This window comes from Barbus barbus (assembly GCF_936440315.1).
Source record: "Barbus barbus genome assembly, chromosome: 31".
In the NCBI taxonomy this organism is placed as follows: Eukaryota; Metazoa; Chordata; class Actinopteri; order Cypriniformes; family Cyprinidae; genus Barbus; species Barbus barbus.
This window is the reverse complement of record NC_136759.1, coordinates 7,912,688-7,940,338: the sequence shown is the minus strand read 5'-3', so window position 1 is coordinate 7,940,338 and position 27,651 is coordinate 7,912,688. Positions and strand designations below refer to the sequence as shown.

General features: G+C 34.8%; 1 protein-coding gene across 1 annotated transcript in view; it reads left to right on the top strand.

The window, feature by feature from the left end:
- LOC306850934 (gamma-aminobutyric acid type B receptor subunit 1-like) overlaps positions 1 to 27,651 on the top strand; it is a gene marked incomplete at both ends in the record, with an annotated part of 47,136 nt that overhangs the window by 16,590 nt on the left and 2,895 nt on the right. The window contains 13 exons of the mRNA XM_079386905.1: positions 2,465 to 2,635; positions 5,087 to 5,188; positions 6,099 to 6,164; positions 6,355 to 6,546; positions 6,625 to 6,870; positions 7,137 to 7,200; positions 9,171 to 9,248; positions 16,727 to 16,877; positions 17,603 to 17,735; positions 17,886 to 18,002; positions 22,745 to 22,852; positions 23,060 to 23,153; positions 24,845 to 24,972. Of these exons, the coding sequence (XP_079243031.1) occupies positions 2,465 to 2,635; positions 5,087 to 5,188; positions 6,099 to 6,164; positions 6,355 to 6,546; positions 6,625 to 6,870; positions 7,137 to 7,200; positions 9,171 to 9,248; positions 16,727 to 16,877; positions 17,603 to 17,735; positions 17,886 to 18,002; positions 22,745 to 22,852; positions 23,060 to 23,153; positions 24,845 to 24,972 (1,650 nt within the window). The remainder of the gene's footprint in view (positions 1 to 2,464; positions 2,636 to 5,086; positions 5,189 to 6,098; positions 6,165 to 6,354; positions 6,547 to 6,624; positions 6,871 to 7,136; positions 7,201 to 9,170; positions 9,249 to 16,726; positions 16,878 to 17,602; positions 17,736 to 17,885; positions 18,003 to 22,744; positions 22,853 to 23,059; positions 23,154 to 24,844; positions 24,973 to 27,651) is intronic.

Here is a 27,651-nt window from a genome sequence, read left to right as displayed (position 1 = left end):
AAGTCTGAATTGAGAGATATAAAGTCAGGATTTGGAAAAAAAACAGGTCAGAATTGTGAGGTTTAAACTTGCTATTACCTTCTTTATTGTTTATTAAGTGATGGAAACAAAAAACAGAATATCAGTATGTAAACTCAGAATTTAGGGGGAAAAAAAGTCAAAATTGCGAGATGTAAACAATTCAGAATTGTGAGATATAAATTCAGATTTACAAGAAAAAAAGTCAAGAGTTTTGGGATTAAAAAGTAACAATTACATATTTATATTTTATTCTGTGACGGAAACAGGCCTCCATACATTCCTGATTAAACAAAATGGTAAAATGATAAAACAGTTTCACTATCTTTAACTGCAACTAGATTAGAGATTTCAATGCAAAAGTGCTACATAAAACAAGCTGTTCTGTGTTGTTTTTGGGTCAAGGAACAAAAAGAATTTGGACTTGTGATCTTATTGACTTTTTTTAGTTTGTTGACACTTTTGAAGAAGCTGACAAATTAAAACTGTCAAAAGAGGCTCTCAACGAAGTCAGAGAACCGAATGAGAAAGTGTGAAAGTGAAAAAAATACACAAGATACCCTTAGCAATTTGACAAAATAATTAAGTTTTCCATCTTCTGGCATCCGCCGAGGTTTGCAGGAATTTGTAATGTAATGTTCTCAACACTGAATTTGTTCTTTTTGCGAATGAGTTTACTTATGTGGAAAAGTTGAGTTTGCTGCATGTAATTTAGAAGAAGTTGGAAAAAGTGAGTTTACTTTTAACAAATCAACTCTCTAAGGAAACCTATAAGACTTCAGTTACATTTTTGACAGATGGATTAGTACTCCTGTAGATTATGAGATGCTCATGAAAAATGAATAACTGTTTATACGTGACAGCAAATCAACCCTTGTGAAAAAGAATTACACTTTAGCATATTTTAAAAATAGTTCTTGTTACAGAAATAATATACTTTAAAAGAATATACTTAAGAGCAAACTAAATGTAATGTTAATTGCAGTTAAAATAAAATATATTATAGTATAAATTTTAGTAAATGGACTTTTCTGAACTTTATGGTGCATTTTTGACCGGTGTTTTCTGATCCTTATACAGTATGTAATGTAGCATTTATGTAATTTCTATTGAAAGTTGATATCATTTATATATAGGCTATATTAAAATAACACGTGTAATGTTGCCATTGAGTACAATTAAACTATATTAAATTAAACTTTTTTTGGAGATTTGCTCATTTTACAACTGTCCTAGAGATAAACAGTTGAGTTTTACCGTTTTTGAATCCATTCAGCCGATCTCCGGGTCTGGCGATAGCACTTTTAGCTTAGCTTAGCATAGATCATTGAATCGGATTAGGCCATTAGCATCTGGCTGAAAAATGACTAAAGCGTTTCGATAATTTAAATCATTTAAAGTAGTCCCCAGCTAGGTAACTAGTTATGATATAGCTGGGGACTACTTTCAGGCGCTGCGTAATATCACCACGCCTGCTGCACCCATGGTACGGCAGCAAAGTTCCTCAATTATTACGTTGGAACGAGAGTATAGTTCCTAGCCATATCAGCCTAGAAAATCGCAACTTTTCATTTTCTGTCGGTCTTCGTGCACGATGTAACTACAGAAGACTCAAGCTTTAAATAGGAAAATTATCGAAACTCTGTAGTAATTTTTGAGCGAGATGCTAATGGTCTAATCTGATTCCATGATCTATGCTAAACTAAGCTAAAAGTGCTACCGCCAGACCCGGAGATCGGCTGAATGGATTCGAAAATGGTAAAACTCAACTGTTTAACTCTTGGGGAGTTGTAAAATGAGCCTATTTCCAAAAAAAGTGGAGTGTTCCTTTAAAGTGTCCTTGTTACAGTGTAATTATACATTTAAGTACGGAGTAATATTAATTAACTAGATGTACTTACTATATGGTTACGATTAGGATTAGGGTTTGGTTTAGGGTTACTTGAATATAATTATGCATAATTTATTATTATTATAATAGTAAGTACATGTAACGTGTAACAAGGAAACCTTAAAATAAAGTGTTACCAAAATACGTCAAGATGTGAAGTAGCCTACACATTTATTTATTTTTCACACAGGAATGTTTTTTTTTCCATCAGGAAACCTGGTTCATTTGCTTGAAATACAAAGGTTTATTTCTGAAGCAGAAAGCAGTTAGCATTCCTACGTTGTGCCTTTCTAAGTATTGACACGTCAACATTGGATGTAGAAACAGATTGGCTTATTTATTCCGGTTTCTGGCTTCACTGGGTTGACATTTACAGTTCCCAGTGTGTGTAGAAATCTGACTCATATTTTTGCTCTGCTTTTGCTTTTTGTTCTGTTCTTTTCAGGGGTATCAAATAAGGTCAACCATATAGCTGAGTAAATCTTTCCAGTGTGCTCTCTCTATCCTTCCACCTTTTTAACTGCTGTCTCTCTCTCTCTGTCTGTCTCTCTGTAGTTTTCATACGGCTCCAGTTCTCCAGCTTTATCCAACCGCCAGCGTTTCCCCACTTTCTTCCGTACGCACCCGTCAGCAACTCTGCATAATCCCACACGTGTGCGGCTCTTCCAGAAGTGGGGATGGACAAAGATTGCCACCATCCAGCAGACCACTGAAGTCTTTACCTCAGTCAGTCCAACATTCAATTTATCGTACTCTGTATATTCTCTTATTTATCGTACTCTGTATATTCATGCTGTGCTTTTCCAATTGCTACCAGGTTCTGAACATTTCTGGTGCCAAATAAGATTTTGGTTGATACCGTCCTCTTAGTGAAACCGCAAATACAGCTCACTGTGAATTGCATCTTGTCACTCTTCTTAGTTAGAAACTTTAAAGGAATAGTTCACTCGAAAATGAAAATTCTGATTAATTACTCACCCTCATGTCAATCTAAACCCATAAGACCTTCGTTCATCTTCGGGACACAAATTAAGATATTTTTGATAAAATCCGAGAGCTTTCTGACCCTGCATAGACAGTAATGCAACTACCACGTTCAAGACCCAGAAAGGTAGTAAGGACGTTGATAATTATATGAACGTCGTAATTTTATGAAGTTACAAGAATAATTTTTGTGCGCAAAGAAAACTAAAATAAAAAATTTATTTAACAATCCCTTCTTTTCCCTTTCAGTCTTTGACGCCCATTCTATTTGACAATTTTAGCGATGTCCTTACTACCTTTCTGGGTAATGAAGGTTTCAGTTGCGTTGCTGTCTATGCAGGGTCAGAAAGCTCTCGGATTTCATCCAAAATATCTTCATTTTTGTTTCAAAGATGAATGAAGGTCTTAAAGGTTTGTAGTGACATGAGGGTGAGTAATTAATGACAGAATTTAAATTTTTGGGTGAACTAACCCTTTAAACAGAAACTTTAAATACTAAGAAACTCAGAAACTGCAAAAATCCACATAAATTTACATAGAACGCTTGTTTTATTTAGTGTTTAGTGACTTGACATGCTCAGAAGAAGGAAGTTGACTAGATGGGCCAGTGTTAATAATAAACACCAAAATATTAATTGTCCACCTGAAGAACTAATAATGAGGGGAAAATGTAGTAAAATCCATCCAACCATGTGCTCCTCTTGGCTGTGTGGAGCCCCTGCTCTGCATATACTATTACTAAAAAAGATCTTCTCAGTTTTTACAGTACACACAATGTAGTACATGCTTTGCAAAGAGCTGCATCACAGTATTGTAATGCATTTCACATGAAAAAAAGTCTTAAACCCACAGCAACAAAAAAACGGCACAAAAATTTGAAAGGTCACTAAGAGGATGGAAATGGAAAATGGTCATAAAAACTAACTTATGACTGTGTTTGCGCAAAAAACTTTGATGAACGCTATAAGTAGACCTCAGGGGGGAATTAAATGTTAAAAAAAATGGAATGACCCCTTTAAAGGAAGTAATTTTCCAGAAAAGTGGTTTCCTGTGGGTCTTAAAACTGTTAGCGAGCTTAGCTGCCCCTTTACTCTAAGGTTAATGCCTCCGAGTAAATGGCAAAGACCGTGGTTGATTATTCTCTCCTTAAGTGGTGAAGGACTCTTAAAGTCATTTTTCTTCATGTTGGCTGCTAGGAATATTGACCAAGTCATAAATCTCTCGTGCATCGATTCAATATTGAGCTGGTGTAATTTCGCTAGGCTAATGATACCCCTCCATCTCTTCACCAGCTCATCTCTTTTTCTCATTTACGTTCATCCCAGTCGGGTGTCTCGTTGGCACCTTTTCAAAAATACTCTGCCTCATTGCCTACATATAGTGATCTACAAAGCTCTACATAGGCATCTATGATCTATGTGTATATATATAGCTCTCCTGAGTGAATATATCAGTCATGTAATGATGCTATTTTTATATTATAGTTATATATTGAAAGAATCATGGGTATATCTATCATTTTTTTATATGTAATATTTAGATTTTTACTATTTAATACATTTTAATTATATTATAAGTATATTATGTTTTTATTATATTATATACATCAGTTTTTATCTGTTATATTAGTGTTACTGATACACTTATAGTTCATTTTGAATGAATTTTAGTTCAAATTTGAGTAATTTGTTGTGTGTTTTTGGCATAAATATTACTATTTAAATATGTCTATATAGTTTTCTTTTCAATTTTAGATTTAGTTAATTTATTTTTAGCAACTAAACAAGAAACTGAGATATGTTGCTTTGGAAACTAACTGAGATCAAATTAGTTCATTTTATTTAATGTAATGAAAATGTTTTTTTTATTTTTTTAAATGCGTTTGATATTTTTGGTTAATAATTTTGTTATATCGGCTTAAAATGGGTTTTGGAACAGAACTCATATCTCCATCTTTTTTCCATTCACCTTTCTAATCTGGACTGTTTTCTTTTTCTCTGTTTCCTTTACTTTGTCATTTTTTACTTTGGTGTACACTTTGACCATTCATCTCATGGCCTCCTTTTGTTCTTTTCTTTCACTCGCTCCTTGATCTTTTCATGTGCGCTCTTCCTGTCTGTCCTCCACTCTCCACAAACATCAGTCCTGTCCTGTCACTCCTGCTGTCTCACCGCTCTTTCTTTCTCTCTGCAGACTTTGGATGATCTGGAGGAGCGTGTGAAGGAGGCCGGCATCGAGATAAGCGTTAGACAGAGCTTCCTCACGGATCCCGCAGTGGCTGTCAAAAACCTGAAGGTGCTTTGATGAAAAATTCACCAGCCGCTCACTTCCTCTCCTCAGCCTATGTCGGGTAGCAAGCAGGCAGAGCGCATGAAAATCTTATGTGGAATAAATCAACACTCTGAAGGATCGGTCCCCTCTGTCAGATCAAGTGGCGGTTCGGATACCGTCTCGGTCGCTGCTGACAGTTATTATTGAATAGTTAGACAGCATTTTTATTGTAAAATTATATTGCATAAAGATCTCATGAGACTGTCTTTTTAAATGCTTGGCTTAAAATATTTTAGCATATGCCTAGCCTTATATAATTCAGCCAAATATAAAATCTTAAATGCTGTTAAAGGTCATGTGTGTAATTTCGCTGCTACAATATTTTCTCCTTTCACATTAATATGCGGAGAGAACTATAAGGAATCCTGTATGATTTCTCTTGAAGATGTTTAGGAAAGCTTTTTGAAAATGGTCATTATTTTTGCTATTCTGTTTGGTAATGCATATTGTTCAGAAATAACACACTTCAACTTTAAAGCATTATATAATAAAGCATAATATAATAATATATATTCATTTATATATTTATTATATGATATATATTTTTGTAGTTAGTGTTAGTATAAATTAAAAATCATTCTTGCTATTTGTTGTCTGTAGCTAGGTTTCCACCTATGCTGTGAATTTAATTTTAAAATCTGATTTTCATGCAAGCAATGTGTGCATAAAGCCACAAGAGAACATAATTATCACTTCCAGGGAAAATGATGAAAAAAAGCAATAGCGATTGATTCTCAAATATCTTTTATGCTGTTTCCATCCAGTGTTTTTATGCATGATCCCAAATTTGCATAAAACATGTGGCTGTAAATCAGGCTAGTGACACATTGAGTGATGTTTCTGTCTTGTTTTCTTTTCTCTAATATGTCTCCAGCGACAAGATGCTAGAATCATAGTCGGCCTCTTTTACGAGACTGAAGCCAGAAAGGTGTTTTGCGAGGCAAGTGACAATTACAGTTCTTTTTACAAGTACATCTGAACTGTCAATTTTTTTATGTCAGTTCAAAACAGTTCAGTTCGATGTTTCTACTCAGTTTGATTTAACTCACTGTGGCTTAACTGAGATTAAAATATTGAATAAGATTATTGCTTAAGCACAAACCTTCAAAACGTGGTGTCATCTTTGGCAGGTCTTCAAAGAGAAACTCTATGGTAAGAAGCACGTATGGTTCCTCATCGGCTGGTACGCAGACAACTGGTTTAAGATCAAAGATCCAGCCATCAATTGCACAGTGGAGAACATGACGGAAGCCGTGGAAGGGCACGTCACCACTGAAATCGTCATGCTAAACCCGGAGACTGTCCGCGGTGCCTCCAACTTGGTGAGTGACTAATTCAGACAAAGGATTTTACATTGGATGGTGCTTATGTTACAACTGTCTATAAAAATCCCTCCACAGACCTCCCAAGAGTTCCTGGCCCAGCTGATGTCACGTCTCGGGGGGAAGAATCCGGAAGAAACGGGGGGATTTCAGGAAGCTCCGCTGGCCTATGATGCTGTGTGGGCTCTTGCACTGGCCCTCAATAAAACGGTGGCCCCTCTGAGGGCCAAAAGCTGGGCATTGGAGAACTTCAACTACAACAACAAGGAAATCACTGCTGAGATTTACCGAGCCCTCAACACCAGCTCGTTTGAAGGAGTGTCTGTGAGTTGATGAATAACTTTCCTGAAAAACAGGAGAAATAGCTGTCAGATAACAATGAGATAAAACACTCCAGACGATAATTTCCCAGACCTGTCAAAGAGCCTTTTAAATCTTAAACTCGTAGAGACACTCATCAGTCTCAGATGATCACATTTTTTGCCTTTTATACTTCTGATTTCATGATGAGTCACAAATGGATTTCAGAAATGATTTTGTATTGATGTATTGTCTTCAACTTTTTATATTTATGCATTTGTGTTTCGTAGGGTCATGTCGTGTTTGATGCTCAAGGTTCACGTATGGCCTGGACTCTCATTGAGCAACTACAAGGTACAAAAAAACAAAATCCCTAAAAAACTAATGTAGAAGATAATGATAATAACAGTATGCACTTAACTGCATTTAAAAAGGGTCACATCCTACATTTTTGTGGTGTTGTATAATTGTTCACTTATGACAGAATAACCAATAAACACTTTTTCAATATTTTACATAAATATATGACAGTTTTTTTAAGATTATGATTGTAATAACTGTGACACAATTTCTACCACAGTTGAAAATTTGTATTTTATTGTTCCCAGTCAACTGATTTTTTTTTTTTTTAGCTGTGATATTTGCTTAGCTGGATAGAAAAAATTCCACCACCCCTTGAAAAAAAAAAAAAAAGTGCACCAAATTGTATCGAATGTATATGAATATATTACATATACAGAGCTGGGTAGTAACTGATTACGTGTAATCTGGATTACGTAATCAGATTCCAAAAATTAACTAAGTACTTGTAATTAGATAATATTACATTCTAAAATACTCCTAATCAGACTATAGTTGATTTTTATTGATTATTTGATTACATATTAGTCACACAATAGGAATACAAGTTTCAGAATTTGATTCTTCTTTATTGATCTTTTTAATCTTTTAAATTTTCCTTTGTAAAATAGACCACCACTTATTCAGAAGTCTTCTAGTTTTGTGGACATTCACACAAAGACCAGTCAGGTGGCTATAATTACACAGAAAACTGAGACGCCACACAGCACTGGATTTTTGAACTTTTGCATGTTCACTGTTTTATAAAGTTGGTTAAAGGTCATGTGACATACAGGTAAAAAATAGTAAACATTTTAAAATGATTTATTTTTGCTTTACATTTTTATGATTTAATTAATTAACAGCTTTTCATTAAACTCACAAACCACCTGTAATTCTTTCACAAAGCCCAGTTTGTGAAACCTAGATGTTTTATGCACTTCATGTTCTTAATAACAACAAATGTAATGCTTTTGCTTTCTCTTTGCATTTTTATAGCAATATGGTAGAAGATTTTCCTATTTAAATCAATGTGATAAAGGAGTTAGGTCAAAATAAATCCAAAAGTAATCCAAAAGTAATCAGATTATATTACCTAAAATGTATAATGTAATGGGTTACATTACTAACTACAATTTTTGTCATGTAATTTGGTATAATATATAATATGAATCATAAAATAAAAAGCCAACTAAGAGTGTTATTGAATGCAACATTTGATTTGAGGTGGAAATTATGCATTTGTGATGGGGGGGACAAAATGACAAAATTCTTCTATGATGTATGAATGTCCACTGTTTGACATTGTTAGCAGACAAATTAAACTAGTGAGAGTGTGAAAAGTCACTTTGTTAGAAGTAAAATGTCTAAAAGAAACTTTCTAAAACACCATAGGGCCTAAACTGCCTGTAGTTAAAGAAAAGCCCATTTATCCTACTTCGTCCTCATTACTTCACTGTGTCTGCGGTCGTATTTTAGTGTTAAAGATTTCTGAATGACCCAAATTTCCTGTTTAGTTTCAATGAATGGTCTGGACTGGTGAGAGAGTCTCAGTTTAGTGTTGCAAAAGATTTCAAAAGAGCAAAGTTTTTCTACAATATGTTCCCTTTCAGATTAACTTTGATCAATGCAGTTGGGCTTGTTTTTTTCGACCCATTGATGCAGCTCTAAGTCGACTACTTTTGCAGATTTGTCGAGTCAGGCATCCTTTGAAACTTTTATTGCAGTGCTTAGTGCAAGCAAGTTTTCTTAATGTGACCTTTAGTTGACACACTGTTAATTACATGCTATATTTACACAAGAAACTTTTAATACAAGCCTTTAAAAACATTGTTCGTTACATTGTCTATAGTACAACATGAATTCACGGAGAGATGAGGGTCTCTTTGTTTCGGGTCAAGGCTGAAGAAGATGATTTCATATACACTTTTCTTTCAGGCTTTTCTCGTCTTTCATTTAACTTCTTACTTTTTTTTCCCCCTCAGGTGGGAGCTACAAGAAGATTGGATACTATGATAGCACAAAAGGCAACCTGTCCTGGTACGGAAACGACAAATGGATCGGTAAGTGAAACCAGCCTTTTTTCTGCACGTCTGGACAGCTCTGTCCATTCCACTCCCGTCACCTTTCACAGCCGCGCTCGGCCCGTCGAGATTGAGGCTTACCAGTATTGATTTCTGTTAGCTCAACAAAGCCCTGTCGCGCTCTTTAATACATCGCTAACAATTAGCTGTCCTTTCTACTAGAGGAGGCCATACAGACCCAGGGGAGCGGAGAAGTGGAGCTCGCTCTGACCTTTGTGCAGCTCTGTGAATTTTCTCAATTGACAAACCGGTATTGATGAAAGAGATGTAAGGCACAGAGCGGATCAAATGAAAATGTGCGATGATGCTCGTCGATAAATGGGAAAGTACAATGCGTAGGAAAGAATGTGAAATTGAAAAAGTAATTTAATCTTCTTGTGGAAAGGTAAACCAAGGTTTTGTTCAGAAAGGCATCCAAAATCCAATCCATTAAGTTGTTTGCAGTCTTGAACAAAGGGTCAAGGTTTGACTAGTTAGCAAGGTTCAGCGTGGCCCTGCTGGTGGCTCTAAAAAGCATTTTTTTTCCATTGACAGTCATTCAAAATAGCTGTCTTTTGTCCCCAAAAAATTATATATATATATATATATATATATATATATATATTAGTGCTGTCAAATGATTATTCGTGATTAATCACATCCAAAATAAAAGTTTTTGTTTACGTAATATATGTGTGTGTGTACTGTGTATATTTATTTTGTAAATACATGTGCATATTTTCAAAATATATACAGTATGTGTGTGTATTTATATACGCAAGACATATACACAGTACACACACATATATTATTTAAACAAAAATGTTTATTTTTGATGCGATTAATTGTTTGACAGCACTAATATATATATATATATATATATATATATATATATATATATATATATATATATATATATGTGTGTGTGTGTGTGTGATTATTTTAAGATTATTTTTTTATTTTTGATGCGATTAATTGTTTGACAGCACTTATATATATATATATATATATATATATATATATATATATATATATATATGTGTGTGTGTGTGTGTGTGTGTGTGTGTGATTATTTTTTTAAGATTATGATATAAATTTTCATGTTTTTGAATGAAGTCTCAAGGCATTTTAGGATTCTTTGAAGAATAGAAAGTTCAAAACGTTTATTTGATTTTTTTGGGACAATGTAAATGTATTTACGGTCACTTTTGATCAGTTAATGCATCTTTGCTGAATAAAAGTAATACATTTGACATTTTTGTTAATGTTAACAAAAATAAAATAAAATATTAGAAAACTTAAATGATTTTATTTCTAAATAAATAGAAATATTTCAAATCTAAATATTATTTTTTTTAATTTTCATTTAGTTTAACTTGATGTACTTAAAACTGAAATAAAATTAATAAAAACTATATAGACATTACTAAAACTTTAAAATTAAAATGAAACAAAAATAAAACCTAATTCAAAATATGAAAAAAATGAAATATCATAATATTTACCAGTCTAGAAAATTTGACTTGTATTTTTTTTCCCATACTGCTGCTAATAATGTCAAAGCTCAGAATAGCTGTGGGGGAAAAAATGTGGAACCCAATGCAAACCATATTTAAATGCTGTCTGAAACATGATTATAATCATATTTTTAGAAATATGTTTCAGTCTGAATGATCAGATTAGATGAAGTACTTTTTTTTCATCATTCAGGATGCTGTGTGATTGTACCGTCACACAAAGTGCAGTGTCTGTGAATGAATTCACTTATTTATGCTCACATTGACTGCATTTAGAGTGTACTGTATGAGCGAAAGGGTGAGTGGTTTCACACTCAGCATATGCATGAATGTGTAAATAGTACAGAAATGCCTCTGACACTTATACTGTGCAATGCGCCTCGTGAAATCATTGCCAGTTTTCCATTGGCCTTTTTGGGCAGCCAATCCTAAAAATGCAGTGTGAACAAAGAAACACTTTACTTTTAAAAGCGTTCTGTCAGGTGCAATGTCACTTTTAGAATAGCTTCAATAAAAAATTCTACTTGTTCCTTTTTTTGCATGGATGCCGGGATACTATTCTAGTGAATCATTAACAAAAAACCTTTCCTATTACCCCACAAATTGGTTTTCTGCCAAGAGATGGGAATTGAATCGCCACCACCAAAATCCTGTATTTTCTCACCCAAGAGATACAGAGGCGATTATATGCTGGATTTGCCCAGTGCTCTTCTGTGAGTAATTCTTGATTTAGGCTCTAATCAATCCTTCATGCTGTGATCCCATTGAGTGGATTCCACCAGCGTGACGGTAACAAAGCAGCGCTGCCCTACATTAGACGAGTAATGACCTCACACTTCACTAGAACTTGTTTTCTGAATGGCTACAAGGTGAAGATCAATGCTGCAGGCAGAAATTTTGGAAAAAGTGAAAGATTATTATAGATGTCAATGTCATCTTAGTGACTGAACACTGCAATCTACTCAATTTGAGGGGGTGATTACAGTGTTTCCAAAGTGTATGAAATGCATTCAGATTTGCAAGTTTCTGAAGGTTTTATTTTATTAAAGCACACAAGGTTGGGTTATATGAAGTCAGAGAGTGTGTTTAGATACATTAGCTACACATAAATTTACTTATATAGTTAATAATTTTTCTGTGGGATGGGAGTTTTGTGGCTTTTAGTCCAATGGCTATTATTTTTGAGACCATATACTGCGTATGCTAATATCCTCACAAGATTAACTTTAAATGCAATCCTTTATAGTAAGGTTCAGTGTGATAAAATGAATTACAGTAAATTTTTTATATATATATATATATAGAGAGAGAGAGAGAGATAGATAGATGTGTGTGTGTGTGTGTGTGTGTGTATATATATATATATATATATATATATATATATACGTATATATACACTGCCCTCCAATAGTTTGGAAATGCCCTATAAAAGTGGGGTTTTGGACAGTATTGACATGAATCCTTTTTAATTTGTGATAATTTTGCACTGATAAGGGACAATACAAACTACGAAAACATATTTTATTCCATAGACCGTTTATACACAGAAACAAACTTAAATTTTTGATTCATCAAAATATCCACCATTAGCAGCTATTACAGCTCTGCATAATCTGGGCATCCGAGCTGTCAGTTTATTCAAACATTGACTTTGAATTGGCAATCAATTGTTGAAGCTATTAAGGTGTGCTGACCCAAAAATCTTTTAAAAACCTGGGCCAAGTTTAAACCAGTAACCAGGCATCACAGCTGGCAAAGGGGCATGTCTGACTTTGACATGTGTATGTTGCCATTATTATGTTTTATTGCTGGTCTTCAATGATAATGTCAAGGTACTGACATTATCATTGCATTATCATTGCATTGCATTAAAATGCATTATCAGGCATTTTTTGGTGTATTTGCACCAAAATATGATAAGGATTTATGCTGATATCATCCAAAACCACACTTTGCCAGGGGTGTTTCCAAACTTTTGGATTTATTTATATATATATATATTACTTGGGAAGGATGCATTAAACTGATCAAAAGTGACAGCAAAGACTGTCACATTGTTACAAAAATTTAGATTTGAAATATGTGCTGTCATTTTGAACTTTCTATTCCAAGAATCCTGAAAAAAATGTACCACGGTTTACACCAAAAGAAATGTAAGCTGTTTTAAATATTGATAATCACACGAAATGTTTCTTAAGTAGCAAATCAGCATATTGCAATGATTTCTGAAGGATCATGAGACACTAAAGACGGGCTGGACAATTAACTCCCTGTAAAGTAAAGTAATTAACCGAAGTAATTTTCTCATGTCGGTTATTTCGTCTTTTAAACATGTTAATACTTTCCCTAGGGTTGCCAGGTCCACAAATCAAAACAAGCCCAATTGCTATTCAAAACTAGACCAAAACTAGCCCAATCTCATTTTTTCCCACAGTTGTCCCCTGCATTGTGTGTTCCCTCCATCATAATTGTGTTTAGGGGATTGGTTTAATTAAAAAAACGGACTGAAAAACAACCCGCGGCAGCAGCCCGAATTGGCAACCCTAACTTTCCCCTTAAAAACATACTACCTTGTCACGCTACTCCATCCAGTCAAAAAAGCAACTTATTGGAGAACTCAAACACCTGAGCAACAGGAGCAGCGTAATAATGTGCTTTTTACATATTTTTAATGTGAAAATATATTTTTTACATTAAAACTGAAATGTGACCTTTTTCATTTTAAGAAATGTGTGCTTTGCATTTCAATTATTTTAAATAATCAATAAATAACCATAAACAGTTTGCATTTCCTTAAAATATTTTAAAATACCATAGATAAGAAATGCACTCTTTCATTTAAAAAAAAAAATAGCCCCTTTAATAGTTTAATATTTTTACATTACTAACTTTGTCAGTGAACTATAAGGGCAAAAACATGAAGTAAATAAATCACATTTTTGCTCATTAATTGTAATCTAAGTAAAATGTTCAATTAATCAAGATTTAGATTTTAGGTCATCCAGCCCTACAGAAGACTGGAGTAATGATGCTGAAAAGTCAGCTTTGCATCACAGAAATAAATTCAATTTTAATATATATTAAGATAGAAAACAGTTATTTTAAATTGTAACAGTATTTCTCAGTATTACTGTTTATATTGTGTTTTTGACCTAATAAATTCAGCCTTGGTGAGCACATTAGGGTTTATTAGTGTATAAATATATATTTAATTGTATATACAAATATATGTATACAATTAAATATAATTGTATATATAAAAAATTGCTTTCACACAAGGCTTATATCCCAGTAAAGGCATATACAAAATGTTGTCTATTTAAAACAAATGCTTCCTTCATTTAATAACACCTGACCACAGATTAAAAATAGCAAGTGATCCTTTCTCCGCAGTAACTTCCTGTCACCAAAAGGCACTGCAAAAGGGCATGAATCCAAAAACCTCCAAAAAGCCATTTGAAATAATAATTTTCTTCCCTCATTTGCAAATGCACATCCTTTTTAGCCAATCATGGCTATTTGCAGAAAACTGAATTCACAGTTATGGCCTATTTAGTCACGTCTTCCTCTTTCCCCCATGGAGAAAAGTGGAGCATTGAGCTGGTGACATTGCTTTTCGTTTTTTGCCCTTGATAATAGCAGAAGCAGCAGATGTTCTGTCTAAATAGCACAGAACATCCTCCGGGATCCATCGGGTGAGATTCTCAAGCATTTGTGCGGTTTCTTTATTAAATTAAAAACATGCCCTTTAAAACACAACATGGGTCAAAACTCAGGACTTGGTTTCTTCTGTCTTCTTGAAACATATGGCAGTGCCCTTGCTTCTCAGCTATCTCTTTGGAGCTCCTGACAACCACTTTAGCATGACTTTCTCTTCCAAATTGCTGTGGAAACTGTTGTTAAGCCAGGTCTCCATAGCAACACCCTGTCCTGATTCTTAGATCAAGGACGACGGAAGGTTTACTGTGCGAATGCATCAACTGACAGGACAGAGCTTTCTAACACTCTCTCTCTCTCTCTCTCACACACACACACACACACACACACACACACACACACATATACACACATATTTATCTCTCACAGCATTGCTGCCACATTGCAGTAGCCAATGTCAGGTGTTACTCCTGACCCATCAGTGTACTGACATTCGGAAAAGTATCAACAACCATTGTGTTACTTTTGACGAAGCCGAGGGCCAGCTATCTTTCACAGACACATGTCCCTCACGGTCAGCTTTCCGTCCCCGGTAATGACACCGTTCTGACAGAGAAATACTCTCATTTTAACTGTCGTTCGGTGTTAGATTTCTGCCAGTCGCTGTCATTTTTATTTGTCTTTTTCAAATAGCTTTATATGCACACGACAGCCATCATCGCTGTAATTATTGTTCTCACAGGAATGCTGTTTTTGGTTATAATTATAGTGACAGATTGAACAGCGAGAGGCGTAAATTCATCATTTTAGTCACAGTTTCAGTAATAGAGATAACATTACTGTGAGGAGTGAGAACATAACCCTTTTACTATGAGTTTACAATGGTGTTGTCTCTTTTTACTTATTTTAGATTGATACATTGAAACGTAGATGATCTGTGAAATTGTAAATTTTCCTTGGATCATATGTAGGGGTTCTTACTGATGTACATTTGAATGAGGAATGAAGGCTGATGGTTTAATTCACAACATGATTTATTTAAACTTTTGGGAAAAAATGAATGTTCTCTTTGGGGAGATCGTAACTATTTTGTTTCAGTCAAACAACGTCATCCATAAACTTATATGTTTGGGGTCAGTATGAATTTTATTAATACTTTTATTCAGCTAGGACGTATTCAAATGATCAAAAGCTTTGCCATCACAGAAATAAATTATATTTTTAAATATATTAAAGTAGAAAACAGTTCTTTAATATATTTCAGAATATTACTGTTTTTACTGTAAAGCAGCTTTGGTGAGATATATAAAATATCTTATCGACCCCAAACTATTGAATTGTAGTCTACGTTAAAATTCTACGAAATTTTCAGTTGTCCACCACAAGTTTGTGATAAAACAATTACTAACTAATCAATTATTTTGACTAATTATAATATATTTCTCTCAAATAATTTATGACTTAAAGGAACACTCCACTTTTTTTGAAGATAGGCTCAACTCCCCAAGAGTTAAACAGTTGAGTTTTACCGTTTTTGAATCCATTCAGCCGATCTCAGGGTCTGGCGGTAGCACTTTTAGCTTAGCTTAGCATAGATCATTGAATCGGATTAGACCAGAGATATATACATTTTGCAACATTTTGTTGTTACAAGAGTTTTGAACAAAAAAATGAAACTGGCACCTGGCTCCCTGATCTCAGACCAGCTCAGAAACATAGCAACCTTCAGTCACAAATTTGTACACATTCCTTGTCCTTTGTATGTTTGTTTATTGAATATTTTTTGTATATTTGTTTGTATCTTTTGGACTAGAAATGAAAGTGTAGTACTTCCAGCTCCATTTAACACATCTTTAAATCTGGTTCACAGAATTCGGCAGATTTTCCTCCAAAACAAGCGGCGAAAGTGTGAAAGAAGTCAGATTCCGTCTGGTCTTGCTAATGTGCGAATGCTGTGAGCTTCCTTTTCCCCTGAAAATTTCTAGATACTTGACATCTCAAGCTGGCCCAGTGGCCTTATTTCACAGAAAATTTTCAGTCAAAAAAATCCATCACTATTCCCTCCAAGTCATGTGTTTCTGAAGTCTGACAGCACAGACGTAGCTAATGACCAAGCTGGAATACTTCGCCTTTGCTCTTCGAACTGTTAATGAAGTCAATCTCTGATTATTTATATTTACTTTTTCTGCATCTAGTGTCACGTCATTGTGATCTGTAAGTTCTTATCTGCCGATCCGTTCTGTCTGCGCTTCAGAGTTTCTTTCGTTTTCTCTGATATTCCCTGACTGGTTTCTCTTTTGACAGGCCATGGCCCTCCAGCAGACCAGACCAAGGTGATTGAGGAGTTTCGTTACCTTTCCCAGAAGCTCTTTGTATCGGTGTCTGTCTTTGCCGGGCTGGGAATCCTTCTGGGCATAGTTTGCCTTTCCTTCAACATATACAACAGTAGCGTTAGGTTAGTATCCTGTGTTCATAAGAATTCCACATGCAAGAGATCTGAAATGCAGTAAAATCTTACAATTAAAAGTAATTTTAGAATTATTTTGTGTAGGTCAGTATGTCAGTTTTGTCCATTTGAATTATTTTAATGGTACCGCACCTCCCATGTGTAATTTTTTTTCTTGAGCATTTATTTTATTTAATTTTATTTTATTTTTGTTAACTCATTGATAACAAAGGGAGATTGTTTTAAGCAAAAATCTGTCAAAGTTGTATTGAAGTTTATGGTAAAAAAAAAATAATAAGAAGAAAATAAAATTTTATATATGTATATATATATGTGTGTTGTTATTTTAAATAAAGCATTTTAAATATATATTTGTTGTTATTTTAAATGACGTTATCTGAAAACGTTGTGATGGACATTTTTGCTGTTGTATGGCATAATTTAAAGGAACACTCCACTTTTTTTGAAAATGGGCTAATCCCCTAGAGTTAAACAGTCGAGTTTTACCGTTTTTGAATCCATTCAGCCGATCTCAGTGTCTGGCGGTAGCACTTTTATCTTAGCTTAGCATAGATCATTGAATCGGATTAGACCATTAGCATCTCGCTCAAAAATGTAAAATATTTAAAGCTTGACTCTTCTGTAGTTACATTGTGTACTAAGACCGACGGAAAATGAATTCTCATTTTGAAACAGTGTAATATATCTGTAGTCTGTTGTAACTCTTCTGACAGATACATTCAGAACTCTCAGCCCTATCTGAACAACATGACGGCGGTGGGCTGCGTGCTGGCATTAGCAGCTGTCTTTCCTCTGGGCATCGATGGCCTCCATATCCAACGATCACAGTTCCCAGTGGTGTGCCAGGTAGTTTCGTAAATGTTATACTCAATTTTTTATTGCCGTTTCCTCTCATTCAGCCTTGACCTTTGAGCAAGATGAAGATTTGTTGTAAAAAACTAATAACTGCTTTGGAGCTGAGCTCCCAAATGAACTCTGTCTGTCATTCTCTTGTAGTTTCGCCTGTGGCTGCTTGGACTAGGCTTCAGTTTAGCCTATGGCAGCATGTTCACCAAGATCTGGTGGGTTCACACCGTCTTCACCAAGAAAGATGAGAAAAAAGAGAAGAGAAAGGTAAATCGTTTTGAGTGGGTAAAAAAAAAAAATGTATCTTACCTATAAAGGGAGGGTTCCAGATTCCAGATTTTCAAAAAGTTGTGGCTCAGCTAAATATTGTCCTATCCTAACAAACCATATATCAATGGAAAGCTATCTATCTGTCTGTCTGCCTGTCTGCCTGTCTGTCTATCTTTCTGTAATAAATTATTAATATTAACAATTATTAATATAAAAATTACAATTGTAAAATTAATTATACATATAAACACACACACACACAAAATTGTTCTGTTGGCTGTGGAGTCAAGACATTTACAAATATGATTAAAAGATGAATATGAGACAAAACTACAGAATATCACATTATTGGGTGATTCAACACATAAATGTTTTACCAGCTAAGAAGTTCAGCACTTTTAGAGTTTCATCTGATGTGAGCATAAGTATTGGAACAGTTGCCTCACAGGTCTTTCTAAGTGATCAGCTGTGTCCTGATGCATTAATTCTTCAGATATTAAAAGCAGAGAATGTGTTGTATCAGTTATATCCATTACTTCTCTATTCTGAATCTTGCATACGATTATGACACACACAAACCAGGATGAAAATGAGGGAGCTGACTTTGAGAGAAAAGCAAGCAATTTGGATGCTAAAAGAAAAGAGGAATTCAATTAGAGCTATAGCAAAAATAAAAGGCATGCAACCAACAACTACCTGATTGGCTGAGAAAACAACAGTAGTTGATGACAGACAAATCATAAAAGCTGTGAAAATGAACCCTAAAAGACATGTCTAAAATCACCAACAGCTTCTAGAAAGCTGGAGTGATGCTCTGACAATCTACTGTCCTCAGGAGACTTTGACACAGAATTACAGACGCTACACAGCAAGATGCAAACCTCTGACCAGCACCGAAAATAGAAAGGCAAGATTAGAGTTTGCAAAAAAGCACAAAGGAGCCAGAAGAGTTTTGGAACTGTGTTTATGGACCGATGAGACAAAGATGAACCTTTATCTAAGTGATGGGAAAGCAAAAATGTGGAGAAAAAAAGGGAACTGCAAATGATCCCAAGCATACAGCCTCATCTGTAAAGCATGGTGGAGGTGGTGTCATGGCATGGGCATGCATGGCTGTCTCTGGAACAGGCCCTCTCAACTTTACTGATGATTTAATGTATGATGACAGTAGCAGAATGAATTTGGAAGGGTACAAAACCATCTTGCCTACCAATATTCAAGAAAATGCCACCAGATTCATTGGGAAGTGCTTCATATTGCATCAGGACAATGACCCAAAACACCCTGCCAGTTCAGTCAAGGAATTTATAAGAGCAAAGAAATGGAAAGTCTTAGATTGCCCAAGTCAATCTCCAGATTTAAATCCGATTGAACATGAATTTCACCAGCTGAAGAGGAGAGTAAAGGCAGAAACTCCCCAAAACAAGCAACAATAGGAATTCGCTGCATTAAAGGCTGAGGAAAGTATTTCAAAGGATGAGACCAAGAGTCTGGTGATGTATATGGGTCACAGACTCACTGCTGTGATTGTGTGCAAGGGATCTGCAACTAAATAATTGCTTTTAATCTTTTATATCTGCCTCAACTGTCCCAATACTTATGCGCACATCAATGAGTGGGATGGACTCTAAAAGTGCTGTTCTTTTTATTTGGTAAAACATGTATGTGTTGAAACGGCTAATAATAAAATGTGACAGTCTGTAGTTGTGTCTCATTATTCATCTTTTAATCATATTAAGTCTTAACTCTTTTAATCATATTAAGTCTTGACTCCACAGCCAACAGAGCAATTTTGTCTTTACTGTTCCAATACTTATGGAGTGCACTGTATATGTATGTTGTATGGCAAATTTTTAACATCTTTAGTTGACTGGAACCTCTGAATTATTACCCTGATGGTGGAAATGGGGATTTTCAGTGCTTTAACTCTTTTCTTACAGCCACTTTCTATTTTGTGATGCTCAACAATCTTGTTCTGCACATCAAAGCTATATTCTTAGGTTTTACTCCTTGTGATGGATGATTAAGGGAATTTGGCCGTTGTGTTCCTCATATTTATAATCCTGTGGAACATGAAGTCATGGCTGGACAATTTCATGCTCCTAGTCACCCTGGTGTGCTAAAAAAAATTATATACTTCAGAATATACTTCAGAGATATTTTACTCATAAGAATTTCTAGGGATGCCAATAATTGTGGCCAACATTCATTGGAGAAAAACATTTTTCATCATGAGATGCCTTTGCTCATATTTATCAAGGGTGCCAATATAAGTGGAGGAGGGCACTATATATATATAGAAAAAAAAAAAATATATATATATATAAAGAAAACTATGAGTTTTGATTAACACTAGGGTGAGTAAATGATGACGGAATTTTCATTTTTGAGTGAACTGAGTAATGAATTTAAAATAAATTACATCTGGTTTAATTAGAATGATGACAGGGCTGTAGGTTTTGCACAAGACTTTGCATTTTTCAGTAACTCCTTAATAATTTTCAGATAATTTAGCAGAATCTGCAGATGTGACGAGCAGCATGCTCACGTTATGCAGCGCTGCCAAATTCACTGTTATCTGCTGCATATTAAAGAATCCCGCACCGCTGACTCTACAGCGTTAGATTAAGTTTCCCAGTATGAAATAGAGAAGAACCTCCCCCCTTCTCTCTCTTATTCTTGCTGCGAGAAGTTCTGTCCGTTTCTTCCTTACACAACACAAACACACTATTAGCATCTTGACACGTGTGTTCACTCTGATCCCGTGTCCTAAAGCAATAAGACACAGCATTAGGGAAACCCTAAGACCTCATCAAACGACAACCAGATTACCCCAACTATGCAATATGTATGAATATGGATGAGCATTAAACTTCTTTTACAGAAATCCGACCTTCAGGGGGTTTTATTATTCAAGCGCTCTGCACGACGAATCGAGATGACTTTCAACTCTCCCGATGTCCGTAATGGGGCAATTTGCCTAAGTGGTTCGACAGCACTTGAAGAAAGTTCGGCGCTCAGGCAGAATGTGGTAGAAACAGGGGGCTCTTGGGTCATTTGACGCCTTCACGGCGATTAAGGGAGAGAGAGAGAGAGGAGAAAATGTGCAGTGAAGCTCTGTTCTATCCCGTTTTCCCAGTCTGATGGCCTGGAGGGAGCCTGCGGCTAAGGATTAATGGGTGGAATTGCAACTGAAAATAAGTCCACATTTGTAACACATGACTTTCGTCATGTTTGCTGATGATTGGCATTCTGCTTTCCTGTTACCCACCATGCAGCGGAATAAACAAAATTGTTATGGTGTCAGAGCAATTCCGTCATTTACCTTGACAGGAAAATAAACGTGTTATTCAGAACGGCACCTCTATTGCGGTGATTCTTAAGAGTTCTGTCGCTATTTCCTCACCCTTGATTCGTTCCAATACTTTTAACTTTTTTTTTCTTCTGTGGAACATAAAAGTAGAACTTATTTGAAGAAACTTTTTAAAGCTCTTGTCATACAATGACTTTCAAACTCCAAAAAAAGAACAAATAAGTAGTTCATATATGTTCTTAAGGTCCTTGCACACTGTGAGTCCGAAATTTTCGTATGCGTTTTTTCATATTCATCATCCTTTCTTATCAAAATGCTTGCTACGGATGCGAAAATGCAGAAAATCGAACCTGATCCGAATTTTTTTTATGACAGATGAAAGTTTCTGAGGCAGTGTGTAAACATGATTGACACGTAAGGTTGTCTTCATTTTTTAACGTGCGAAAATTTCGGATGAGAATTTCAGACTCAGTGTGCAGAGAGAGACCTTTACAGTAGTTTTGCGTAAAACTGACCAAAATTGAAATAATTATTTACTGATAATTTTCATTGCTGCATGTTTTTGTGTAAATCTGTTACTCAAAAAAAAGCTATTGTAATGCTTTTATGATGTTTTTTGTTGTTGTTTGTTACCTTTTCCTTTAATGTTTAATCTTTTCCACTAATGCCCGCAAAAGGAATCATGTTTACCCAAATTGCGAATATGGATTATGAAGATTATAAAACAGTGACAAGAAAACATGTCTTTCTACTGAGTTGTTCTCATAAGCTGCATGCAATAAACATACAACACCAGAAGTGTAGTTTGATTCATAATCAAATGATTGTGACTTATGAATCAGTATCAAATTACTTTTTAAACCTGTTATTACTGTTTAGAAAGACTTAAACACAAGATAATGGTTTGAAGTTTTTGCGTCAGAATCAGTCAGGGTGGTTACTGAATCAACATATGACTCACTGAACGGTAAGAATTTAATTATTTTATTTAATTAATTATCAATGTTGAAAACAGTTGTGCTGCTTAGTATTTTTGTGGAAACTGTGATCATTTTTGATGTTCATATGTAATATATTTTTACTTAAACTTTTTATTGGTATTTTATGTGACAATACAAATTTAAATAATGATAACAAGGTAAACAATAAGATAATGTCAATTATTAATCCCTTCCACAATTCCCCATTCATATGAACAGAAGAACAATAAATATAAAATATAAATATTTTTTATTTTAAAGACAATATATATTTGAAACACATTCTTGCAAACTCCTTTTGTGTTCTACAGAAAAAATGACAGTATACAGAGTCTCCAATAATGTCTACAACTGCTGTGACTGTATAGCAGTTTCTCGTTTGTGTCTTGATATTTTGCAACTGTGTATCATTGACTAACGATTATGGTCTTGTTATTTCACCGTAGCATTTGGAGCCGTGGAAGCTGTATGCGACCGTTGCAGTTCTGCTGGCTATTGATGTTCTCTCTTTGCTTATCTGGCAGATCATGGACCCTCTGCACATAACTGTGGAGGTGTGGTGACACTTGATTTTTTTTCTTGTTGTTACTGTGATTTTTATGATGTGTTTCCTCTGAGATGCTTTGGAAATTTCTGCCGAGCAAGCTCATGGAAGTAGGTGTTAATGGTGAAGGATTGTAGTGCGGTGCTCTGCTGCATTGACCTCAATCTCTGTCCTTTTAAAGTGCTCTCGCTCGATCTTGTTTTCTCGCTCTAAGCAGAAGTTCACTAAAGAGGCTCCTAAAGAAGATCTAGATGTGTTGATTCAGCCTCTTCTCGAGCACTGCAGTTCAGAGAAGATGAACACGTGGCTTGGTAAATATCCAACACTCACTCACTCTGTGCACAGTCTTTTTAGTGCAGTATTTTTAATAAAAAAACATAATCCTCCTGAATATTAAACTTTGTTGTGAAACTCAAGAATATGAATATGTCATAACGATAATAAAAAAAACATGCTTTTTTTTTTTTTTTTTTTTTTTGCAGAATTTACTTTAGTATTTTTCCTGTGCACTGTGCATTTGACACACCTGGTCTATTTTTATTTTATTTATTTATATATATCTAGGAGTTTAATTATCTATACGGTTGATTCTCATTCTACACTTCAGTGATACAATCTGTCTTTGAAATTTAAATTAATAATTTGTTATATGCTCAAGAGTTTTTTCCAGTTCATTTTGTATTCCTCTCACCGTTTCACAACTCATTCTTTCCCTCTCTCATTCTCTATCTCTTTCTCACACGTTTCCTCCTGCTCTGACTTCCTATCAGAGCGCCGCAGTGTAAAATTAAATTTTGTGGGTCAGTGCCCAGGTCTGGATCTCATAGCCTGACTCTCTCACACTGTACAGGAAGATAATATTACAGAGAAAAAAAAACCTTCCCTGAACTCAAAACGAGATTAAACTCTTAATGTGACTTATTAGTCCCTCTCTACTCTTTATCATATCACTCTTTAGCATTATCTACCCTTTATCATTCTTCCTCTTTTTATTTATTTACTGTTTTTTATTTAATTGGATTTCTTTCAGAGCTTTCTAAAAATAGACATATAGACAGGACAGAGATCATCTATCTTCACAAACATGCCATATGTCACTTTTATAGGGCTAGAAGGACCACACTTTTATGACAATTAAGTACATTTTCACCAGGTTTCATTACTGTAAAATGGAAAAATATTTACTGTAATGCACAAAACATTTTGTAATATTTAAATTGAGTATTCATAGGTAGCTATTCGTTGTGTTGCTTTTAATTTTTAATCTAAAAAGTCTTATAGTCAACCCCAACAGACACATGCATTTATGACACCACACAAAAATATGACAAATTATAAATAATGATTTGTATTAGGTTTTATACATTACTGCTCAAAAGTTTGGGGCTGGCAAGAATTATTAATGTTTTTGAGAAAAGTCTCTCACTAAGACTACATTAATTTATTCAAAAATACACTAAAAGCTAATATTTGAAATAACTGGTTTCTATTTAATATATCTTAAAATGTAATTTACTTCTGTGATCAAAGCTGAATCTTCAGCATCATTACTCCACTCTTCAGTGTCACACGATACTTCAGAAATCATTCTAATATGCTGATGTTGTGCTCAATAAACATTTCGTATTATTATCATTGTTCAAAACTGTGATAACATTGCCTTTACTGTCACTTTTGATCAATTTAATGCATTCTTGCTGAATACAACTATTAATTTCTTACAAAATAAATTCTTACTGATCCCCAACATCTAAATGGTAGTATAGAATGTGATGATATTTATGATTTTAACGAATCAACCACCTCACCGTTTCACTCCCAAAACCCCTAGTTTCTAATGTGCATCAGTTGAATAGAATCATCACAAAGAAAGAGCCTACATTTAAAACCATCACATGTATCTCAAGTAGCACAGAAATAGAAATCTCACAGTTTCCATGTGAGACAACCTCAGAGCTTTAAGAGCACTCACTATACTGAAAGTAATGCTTTCTCACTTCAGGTGTGGTGTACGGCTACAAGGGACTTCTGCTGCTGCTGGGAATCTTTCTGGCCTACGAGACCAAGTCCATTTCTACGGAGAAGATTAATGACCATAGAGCAGTTGGCATGGCCATCTACAACGTAGCTGTAAGTCTGACTGCTGGCTAATTCTATATTCACAGCACATAATGTTCTTATAGTGTAGCCCAACCGTTGCTGACAGCCGGGAGAAACACATTTGACTGTTTCATCTAATATATAGCTATATATATCATATGAATATTATGAATACTCTACACGTCCAGCCAAAACTATTAAACTATTATATCTTCCCTAGGTGTTTAACAGCCATAATATGTGACTCCTTAATAAATATATGACAGAAGGCTAAGTTAATTGTGAAACTGCTTAAAGCAGTGGCAGAAACTTGCATAAGCAATATAAGCTGTCACCCGGGGCCGAAGGAGTTTCTGGGGTGGTATTGTGTTGCTTGACCGTCTCATTGAAAATGAAGGTGACTTTTTCCAAGCAGCTATCAGTGTTTTACTTACCGCCCCCTCTCACTTCAAACGCTCTCTGTCTGCACTGTAGAAGTAGGATAAACAGCTCGCTCATGAAAAATGTCTCTTGAAATCACAAAGTTATTCAAATCACAAAATGAAATGTTTTGTTTCTTGAAAGAAATGAATACTTCCCCAATGATGCAATACATTGATCAAAAGTGACAGTGAAGACATTTCTAATGATGTCTACAAAAGATTTCCATTGAAAATACATGTCGTTCTTTAAAACTTTCTATTCATCAAAGAATCCTATATAATGTATCACAGTTTCTGCAAAAATATTAAGCAGCATGATTGTTTTTGACAATAATAATAATAATAGTAAAGTTTCTTGAACAGCACATCAGCATAATAGAATGGTTTCTGAAGGATCATGTGACACTGAAGACTGGAGTAATGATGCTAAAAGTTCATAAATTATATTCAAATAGAAATCAGTTATTTTAAATTGTAGTAATGTTTCACAGTATTTCTGTTTTTTATTGTTTTTTTGATCAAATAAATGCAGTATTGGTACACATGAGACATCTTTCAAAAACATTAAAATAATCAGCCCCCAAACTTAAAAAAAAAAATAGTGTATAATAGCTTAAAGTTGCTATTTTATTTAGTTTCTTACTCATTCCAGATTTTAACTTGACTTTTATGACTTATTAGTGAAGTTATTCATAAAAATATAACATTTTGTATTTACAATTAAATTTATTTTTTACTTTTAATTTATAGCTAGTAATTTATTGTGTAGTACGGTTAAAAAGTATAAATATAAATTATACTGTGTGTGTGTGTGTATATCACATTTATATGATTTATTTATTTTTATATAATTTAAATGAAATTAGTGTATTAAAATAATCTATAACCTACAATAACATCCCACTGTGAAAACAAAATAATAGCTATTGCCGTAATGCTAATTTTACTGTAAGTGTATTTATTTTTGCCAAAAGCAACATGTTCGCCTTGTGTTTGAGCCTTTTTTTTAGCACAGTTTTTGAATGAGGTGTTGATTACTGGCGTTTTGTGCTTCGCTCTGAATTTCTCAACTGCTTGCAAACAGTTTGATTCCAGCAATAACTCCAAGTGCTTCACAGGCTGATTTGCATAATTGCACCCATTTGCTCAAACTCAGACTAAAACATCCTAATGAGGAAACAAGTAACACTTCACTGGTTTACGTCAGTCCTACAGCTATTTTACATGAGATCAGATTAAGTCTCAGAACGGCACCATGTTTCTGCCATGTGTCAGGAATAACATGCCTGCTCTGATGCTACTTGAGGGTTGTTGGGTTGATCAAAAAACAAAGGATATATACCGTCTGTTTTACAGTGATGCAAGATTCAGCGAGAGTGCAAATCTGATCTACGTACAGCAAAAAAAGTCTTTTTGTTGAGCTCTCAAATGTAACAAGCAGGCCATGTTTTTGTGACTGGTAGAACAGCAGAGTAGCTCATATCGCTCCAGTGCTGTTGAGGTCGAACAGGAAATAAGACTTTTGGTACTCTAGATGTTGTTTTGACTCCGGACAGTCATGAGAGTCAGTTCATTGCTCGCTGTTATCTATCTGTTGAAGGTAAATACCAGTTATTTTTCCACTCTGTTGTCAGATATGATATCTCCACTCATCGTATAAGATCTTCAATCTCTCTGCCGCCTGCTGCGAGTGTTTCGACAAAATGACCTCTCTTTTTTTATCAACAGTTCTTGCTCTCGTTCTCTCTTTCATTTCTCTCATGCTCCTTCCTTTTCCCCCCACTATCTTTATCTCATCACTTTCTCAGATTTCATTCACACTGTTTCTGCTCTGCAAGTTAATTTTTACTTAGTTAATTTATGCCCTCTAGTGGTGATAATAGTTTGGTACACAAAGGTCTTGTTTAGACAGCAAGAACACACACACACACACACACACATGTTGGTTTTTGTGGTTTATGGGGACTCTCCATAGGCGTAATGGTTTTTATACTGAACAAACTGTGTGTGCTATTGCCCTACACCAACCCTACACCTAAACTTAGCCCTCACAGGAGACTTTGTGCATTTTCAGATTTTCAAAAAAACACCATTTAGTATGTTTTTTAAGCCTTTTGAATTACGGGGACATAGGCAGTGTCCTCATAAACCACCTTCATATTGTAATACCTCTGTCATACCCATGTCATTATACAAATTTGTGTCCTCATAAACCACATAAACATGCACACACACACGTTTGTTTTTTTTATCTTTTACATATCTGACTCAAGTCCATTTTAGATTT